Source organism: Micropterus dolomieu, linkage group LG04 (assembly GCF_021292245.1).
Source record: "Micropterus dolomieu isolate WLL.071019.BEF.003 ecotype Adirondacks linkage group LG04, ASM2129224v1, whole genome shotgun sequence".
Taxonomy (NCBI): Eukaryota; Metazoa; Chordata; class Actinopteri; order Centrarchiformes; family Centrarchidae; genus Micropterus; species Micropterus dolomieu.
This window is the reverse complement of record NC_060153.1, coordinates 11621612-11629478: the sequence shown is the minus strand read 5'-3', so window position 1 is coordinate 11629478 and position 7867 is coordinate 11621612. Positions and strand designations below refer to the sequence as shown.

General features: G+C 39.8%; 1 protein-coding gene across 1 annotated transcript; it reads left to right on the top strand.

The window, feature by feature from the left end:
• Positions 1-5405: 5405 nt before the first annotated feature.
• LOC123969644 (L-selectin-like) lies at positions 5406-6819 on the top strand. The gene is made up of 3 exons (XM_046047225.1): positions 5406-5540; positions 6181-6221; positions 6410-6819. Exons 1-3 carry the CDS (start codon positions 5476-5478, stop codon positions 6817-6819), a joined length of 516 nt encoding a protein of 171 aa, XP_045903181.1. The 5' UTR covers positions 5406-5475.
• Positions 6820-7867: the final 1048 nt, after the last annotated feature.

The following is a 7867-nucleotide window of genomic DNA, read 5'->3' as shown; positions in this document are numbered from 1 at the left end:
CTGTAATTTCCAGGTGTTTATTGTTGTAGCAGAACCTAATTTAGTTAATTCACCTCCCTAGCGAGACAGCTTGGGAGGTGCTCGTCTTCAGTACGACAGAAGCGAGGAAGAGAAGATTGCCTGTTGCCTGTCTCATAATTTTCCTGTTATCTACAGAAAATCATAATCTGCAAACAGACCTCACGTCCGGGGACTGTTACACGCGCATAATGGCACAGGTGGGAAACAGTGGACGGTAGCTGAGCTACTAGAGATGATTTATAACCCACCGGCGAATCTAACACCAGTTAAGGGGTGACTTTACCTCCGGCAATGTCATTCCCCATCAAGAGAACGATACCTTGGATTGGCAACATGGAACAGACAGCAATAGGAAAAGGTCCAGTAACATTTAAGGACTAGCAATTATTTGAACTGTCTGGTGACAGTAGAAGCACTTCCGCTCTGCGATCTGGGTGGACTAGGAGATGAAGGGGCAGAAACAGGGTCACAGTGTGACCCCTCAACAGGACCTGAGGAGAAGGTAGCCTTGTGCGTTAACACATGCTCATCTGCTAAGACTGCCACCGCAGACAAGGCGCTTACTTTCTGCTCATTCAGATACACTGCGATGTGCTCAAGCAAACATTTCTTAAAGTTATCTAACAAAATTAACTCACTCAATGAATTAAAGTCGTTAACTTTACAAGTTGAGCTACATTTATCAAAAAGAACTCCCTTTTCTCTATCAAACTCGACATAAGTTTGACTCTGAGATTTCCTGTGATCTCTAAATTTCTGCGTATAAGCTTTGGGGACAAACTCGTAAGCACACAGATTTGCACTCTTTAGAGCATCATAACTCAAACTGTCTTCTAAAGAGAGGGCAGCAATAGCATCTTGGGCTTTTCCATGAATTTTGCACTGATGTAAGAGTGACCACACCTGCTTTGACTCTGCAATTTCTTCACTGGAAGAATTTCACATTTGGCATAGTATGCAGGATTGGATGCTCCGCAGATCTCGGGTCCAAACTACAGGTAACATTACCAGTAGGGAAAGTCTGTCTCGAAAAACGGTGAGGGAACCCTTGTGGTGACCCGCTGGACGCTGTAATGGACATAAAAAACGGTGTACGGTGTTTTGAATAATTTCTTGCAATTCGAAAAAACCTGGACTGGTAAAGTTTATCAGAATTAGGCGTAAAACCTGTTGTGGTAGTCTTGATGTTTCTGTCGGGGAGACGTTATTACGGAAGAAGTTCGCCCATGTTCAGTTTATAGAACTATAAATATAGTTAATCATCGGGGGTGGTGATAACGGGTCTCATTTAAATCCAGCGGGGTATTAGACTAAAAATGGACCTTAAAAAATACATAAACAGCAATAAAAAAGCGGTGAAAGAAGGGAATTAAGGTAGTAATCTTTACTCATTACCATTGACGGCAACATCGCCCAGCACCGTTGCTCTAAAAGTTGCTCCGTGTATCATCATCAGAGACATGGTGTTCACCATGGTGGATGGTCTGACCCAAGTTTCAAGGGGCTGTTTAGTTTTTTATTGCGGGGCTATAGCATCCCCTGCTCTCTAGCACGATTGACAGGTCGCCATGGTAAGTTGCTACCATGGCGACCTGTCAATCGTGCTAGAGTGACTCATATCCACTGCACTGTGTAAATTTAACCATTGCCATTAAAAGACACACACTCGTTTTACTGTAAGTAAATAGTACTGTTATAGTCCTTTTACTTCATCAACTTTGTACACACACATTGCACAGATAGAAAGGGAGTTGGCAGCCGAGACTGATTTGCATTATCCAAAACACTGGGGAAAAAAAGTCTGGTGGGTCTTGGCTATGTTCGCAGTCAAAATGCTGCTATCAATAGGCCTATTTGTACAACAAACAAATAAGTACACGCCAACGGTGGCCAGCGTTAGTTCCTGAAATTTAATGACTACTTTCCTGTGGGTAACGTAGGCAAAATTAACTGTTTATATAGCTGTTTGTGTTTTAGATCTTTCCCTCCTCCAACACAGCGGTTTCAAATGATTAACTCCTTATTAACTACTGAAGCTGCTTAAATCAGCTGTGTTGGAGCAGGGAGGGATTAAATCATGCAAGACAAGGGGTACTTTAGTCCAGCAGAGGGTTGGGAAAAGCTGTCATAGTAGACTGCATTACCTTCAGTTCAAATAAGAAGAATTCATACAGCCAGCAAAGTCAACATAATAGTAGAAATAATACCTGGACAAATGAAAATAAAGACCTATGTCCTTGCTAAACTCTTTACAAAAACATTTAATAAAGCTGAACACAGATATTAATGTAGTTAACTTATGTTGTCCACAAAAAAAAGCTAACCCTACCATAGGCTACTAATTCAGGAGCATGGTTCGAATTACGGGGAGGATTGGGGGAGGTTGACCCCCCTAATTAAGGCTGGGACCAGAAGAGGCAAAAACAACACTTCAGGGGGTCTTTCTTTCCTGTAAATATTATAGAATATTTCCCATACTCATGCCTTATTTTCAAGAATCTTGAGGTATGATTTCCGACACCCCTAAAATGGACTGTACCATTTCCTAATCTTGACGTTAGTTGAAGGTCTTGTCTGGCCACATCAGCAGCAGCTCCAGTCCACCACACGCTGGTGGGGACACTGTAAATTAATGTCACTAGTTAGCTATCTTGCTTCTTTAATACACTTAACTTTCCTACCTTCAGAGTTTCGTAATTAGCATTTCTTTTACTTTAAATGAGCTATGAGCTATGTGATGTTAGCTAGCTGATAGGCCACCCTGTAATTTCATTACCACTTTTTATCATTTTTTTTTTCATATTTTATGCAATTGTTAGCCAACACTGGATGAGCAGTGAAATTGAGAATTAGTTTTTGTAAATAGGCCTACACATTTTGACATCAATATAGAGTTCATTGTAAGTATTTTCTGAGTCTTTCTACACTGGAATTCAGGAGTTTTACCTCCCCAGGTAAATGTTAAAATTCAGGTGTGTTATTTCAAATGTATTCAGTTTTATTTATATAGCGCCAATTCATTACAAAAGGCATCTCACTTTTTATATAGAGCAGGTCTAGACAATACTCTGTTTAATATTATTTACAGAGACGCAAAAGTCCCAATTCCCCAACATCAGTGTATGACTACTGCACACACACAGAGCTATAGTTTCAACACTGTGAGCTTAACTTTAGCTGTCTATTTATATTGGTGTGTTTTGTAACACAGTTTTCACATGCATCTGCATACAAATCTTCCTCTATACACTATCCCTTTCTTCTTACTTACTTGGAGAAAGCTTAAAGCCCCAATTATACAATCATTGTTATACTATTGCTTCTTTGATTTTACTTCTCACCTTTATGGGATCTCGTCTCTTGTCCGGATGGCCCCATCATCTGCTTGAGAGAGCTGACCCAATCCTTCTGTCGAGATTCATAAAGATTATCATTAATCATAATATTAAATAAAATAATTTAAAATTCCTCACACACTTCTGATCCCACTTTAACTCTTAAAGGTCCAGTGTGTAATGCTTCTGAGGATCTATTGACAGAAATGCAATATAAGATCCATAATTATGTTTTCAGTGGTGTGTAAAGACCTTAAATAATGAACCATTATGTTTTTAGTAGCCGTCAACGGACAAACGTCATCACGCGTTCTTCTTCTGCTTGTGTATTTCTGGTAGTGTAGACGCCCATCACTACATTGAATACATACAAAGAAGAAGAAGAGGGAATAACAATAATGTTAATACAGTACAGTCTCTGAGTAGTCTTCTGGTTTATTAGAAGTAAGAAGAGAAGTGACATTTGGACAAATGAAAAAGCACATGTTATTTAGCACGAGAGCCGACAGCCAGACGGAGTCGGGACAGACAGCTGACGGCAGAAATCGTGGATTTTGTGGATTTTCCCAGATGGAAGGCTATAACTTTAATGTGGGACAGATGTTTTCATAGCGGAGCTGAAGTTGTCTGTTTTCTGCTGGACAGGTAATTAACTTTGTTTGTCAGACTTTAGCCATGCAAATGCAAACTGTTGTTTGAGAGCTTTAGCTAGAAGCTGGCCATAATCACAGAGCCATGACATGTTTCCCCTGTCAGTGGTGTGAAATCTGGATTAATTTCATGGTGCCTTCTTGTTCTCCAGCTTTGTATGTTTGTGAGAATCAGCTGATCACTAATTGGCAAAAAAACGGCAGCTTCCAGCATGTCAAGATTGTATGCCTATCAAGTGACCAATAATAAATAATTTCAGAATTTGCATTAAAAATGTGATTGGATATTGCTTTTCCACTGTGCACACAAATATGTAATTTGTACTTTCACATGCTAAATGCTCATTAAAACGTTGCACCGTTTTACCACAAGCTGAAATTATGGCTGTCAGTACTACGCCGGTTGATTAAAAAAACCGCATTGTGCGCTATTTACTCACACTAAACACTGTAGCAACACGACCACATACAGCTGTTGGACAGCACTTTGTGTATGAACATTTCTATGAGTCGCAAGTACACAGAAGTGCTAATCAACAGTATAAACTAGAACTTTAACTAACTGTTGATACCCCGACAGCCATCTTGGATCACAAAGTCGGGGTAGTGTGATTCTCCCGATTTCCGAAGTCGGGATTCCAACTAGAATTTACACACTGAACCTTTAATGTTTATGACAGAAAATGGGTTGTTGAAGGTTGTAATTAAGTCTTCTGACTAATATCTTCTCCATCCACTTGCATAGAAGCGATGTTAGGGCGATGGGTCTATAGTTACCAGCATTATTAGGATATTTTACAGGTTTATTAAATGTCTTAACACACTATTACAACTTTTTGGCATTTTACCTTCTTGTTAAATAAGTGCAACATTATAGCTCAGCTCAAAGAAGAGTAAGAGAGATGTGTCTCAAAGATAAGATGTTTGGGATTGGCTGGGTGGTTGTTAAGCAAGGCTTTATGATGTAACTAGTAATTTGGTGGCCCCAATTAAACCTACTTAAGTATATTGGAAACTTTGGCGCCAATATTTGTTGAATTATATGATTGTCTGTACACAAATGTAATACTTTTACTGTATTGCTGTTTGACTGACACCAGTCCCAATATATCTGTCTGAATTTGCACGTTCAGCTGACCTGCTGTATACCAACTTAAATCTGGGGTAGGCAGCTTTGGAGAAACCAGCAACAGACAGTTGGATTTTGAAAGTAATCCAACTAGGGGGAAAAAACCTCCCTCCAAAGCCACTACTCCAAAATTGAATGATGCTTGTTTACAGTTACCAGTCCAGTGTTTGTTTTCCATCGCATGATGTAAATTAAATCTCATAAACTGATGTGCACTTCTTATGTTCATGACTCCTTCTGGCAATGACATAGATGTAAAACATTTGTATTTTAATATTCAAATGTTGATAGTGAGGTGGCTACAATTGATCGCTGTGTTAGCAGAGTATATCATATTTATATGTACATATATCTGCATCAGCACACCAAGGAGACATCAGAGTGGAGAGAAAAAAATCACCAGATGTAAGTTTAAACTCTGTTGTATCACTTCAGATTTCATGTTGTCTGTGTAAAGGTGGACAGTTCAGTATATCCAATATAGAAAATGTCCCAATAAGTGCAAGTCGTCCTAAAGTAGTTCTATTTAACATTTTGTATATAGAGTCTAATATTATGAATTGAGCTTTTTCATTTACCACGCATGATTTTATAATTGCATATATAATTGCAACTTGGCATTTTATTATTTTGCCTTCACAATGTTGAGTTTTCATGACTCCATGTTTGTTTTGAATTAACTGTTATAGTTTCATGACACGTCTTGTTTTGTGTATCACCTGTACATTCATGATCATCATGTTCTACACAGAAACATTTACTTCAAGTTCTTGTATCCCACTATTTTTAATCTGTATTTTACACAAATAAGTAACTATCGTTAGTTTAAAAAGTATTTATGAATGTGCACTGTTTGACTATGGTTTGCCTGTTTCCTCCCATCCTATATTGTTCATTCCTCTTATTGAACTAAACTTTGCATACTGGAGGGAGTGGTGCAGTTTTTTTTAACGTTCACATACAGTATGTGTTTAAGTGCATTTCATCCAACAGAGACAAGCTGTTAAGTCATTGTGTTGACTAAAATGTCAGTTTCCTCTAACAGAGCAAAGATGCAGTGGAGTCTGTTTCTGCTCATTCTGATGGGTAAGTGGATCATTTACCAGCTCTATAGCAGCACATAGCAGGACTACTTAATCTGAAGTCATAACATTTAAATTAAGAGGATGGTGTAAGATGCAGGTTGTGACCTGTGTACTCATGATTTTTGATTTAATAAACAGATGCCTGTCTTGTTATCATCTCCAACACTGCAGTATTTTCTCTGGTTTTAGGTCAGTGGTCCTTCTTCACTTGTCAACTCTATGAGTATCACTTTATTGGAGAGAATAAAACCTGGGATGAAGCACAGAAGTATTGCAGAGAGAACTACACTGACCTGGCCACAGTGACTAACATGACAGACGTGAGGAGACTCCTTGACGCTACAGGGCAACAAAGAGAAGCCTGGATTGGGCTGTACAACCAAACAAATGGCAACAAGACGTGGCACTGGTCTCTGCCAGGAGTAGAGTTCAATGATAGTGAGACAGATTGGGCTGATGATCTTCTTAAACAGCCGAATGATCATGCTGGTGTTGAGAACTGTGTGTGCATCGATCATCAGAAGAAATGGCGAGATGTCCTTTGTACTGACAATTATAAAGTTATCTGCTACGATGGTGAGAATCTGTGTCATGTGTAATAATGCTATTCAGCATGTCATCCTGTCTAACAGTTGTTTTCAATGTGAATATACACTCACCTAAAGGATTATTAGGAACACCTGTTCAATTTCTCATTAATGCAATTATCTTATCAAACAATCACATGGCAGTTGCTTCAGTGCATTTAGGGGTGTGATCCTGGTCAAAACAACCTCCTGAACTCCAAACTGAATGTCAGAATGGGAAAGAAAGGTGATTTAAGCAATTTTGAGCGTGGCATGGTTGTTGGTGCCAGACAGGCTGGTCTGAGTATTTCACAATCTGCTCAGTTACTGGGATTTTCACGCACAACCATTTCTAGGGTTTACAAAGAATGGTGTGAAAAGGGAAAAACATCCAGTATGCGGCAGTCCTGTGGGCGAAAATGCCTTGTTGATGCTAGAGGTCAGAGGAGAATGGGCCGACTGATTCAAGCTGATAGAAGAGCAACTTTTACTGAAATAACCACTCGTTACAACCGAGGTATGCAGCAAAGCATTTGTGAAGCCACAACACGCACAACCTTGAGGCGGATGGGCTACAACAGCAGAAGACCCCACCGGGTACCACTCATCTCCACTACAAATAGGAAAAAGAGGCGACAATTTTCAATCCAGTCAAAAAAGACTGGAAAAATGTTGCCTGGTCTGATGAGTCTCGATTTCTGTTGAGACATTCAGATGGTAGAGTCAGAATTTGGCGTAAACAGAATGAGAACATGGATCCATCATGCCTTGTTACCACTGTGCAGGCTGGTGGTGGTGGTGTAATGGTGTGGGGGATGTTTTCTTGGCACACTTTAGGCCCCTTTGTGCCAATTGGGCATCGTTTAAATGCCACGGCCTACCTGAGCATTGTTTCTGACCATGTCCATCCCTTTATGGCCACCATGTACCCATCCTCTGATGGCTACTTCCAGCAGGATAATGCACCATGTCACAAAGCTCGAATCATTTCAAATTGGTTTCTTGAACATGACAATGAGTTCACTGTACTAAAATGGCCCCCACAGTCACCAGATCTCAACCCATTAGAGCATCTTTGGGA

Bases quoted from the DNA above. Each gene is read 5' to 3' on its own strand.
- LOC123969644 (XM_046047225.1), top strand. From the start codon at position 5,476: ATGTACATATATCTGCATCAGCACACCAAGGAGACATCAGAGTGGAGA. The intron at 5,541-6,180 runs GTAAGTTTAAAC...TTCCTCTAACAG, and splicing joins AGAGAAAAAAATCACCAGAT to AGCAAAGATGCAGTGGAGTC. The intron at 6,222-6,409 runs GTAAGTGGATCA...CTCTGGTTTTAG, and splicing joins GTTTCTGCTCATTCTGATGG to GTCAGTGGTCCTTCTTCACT.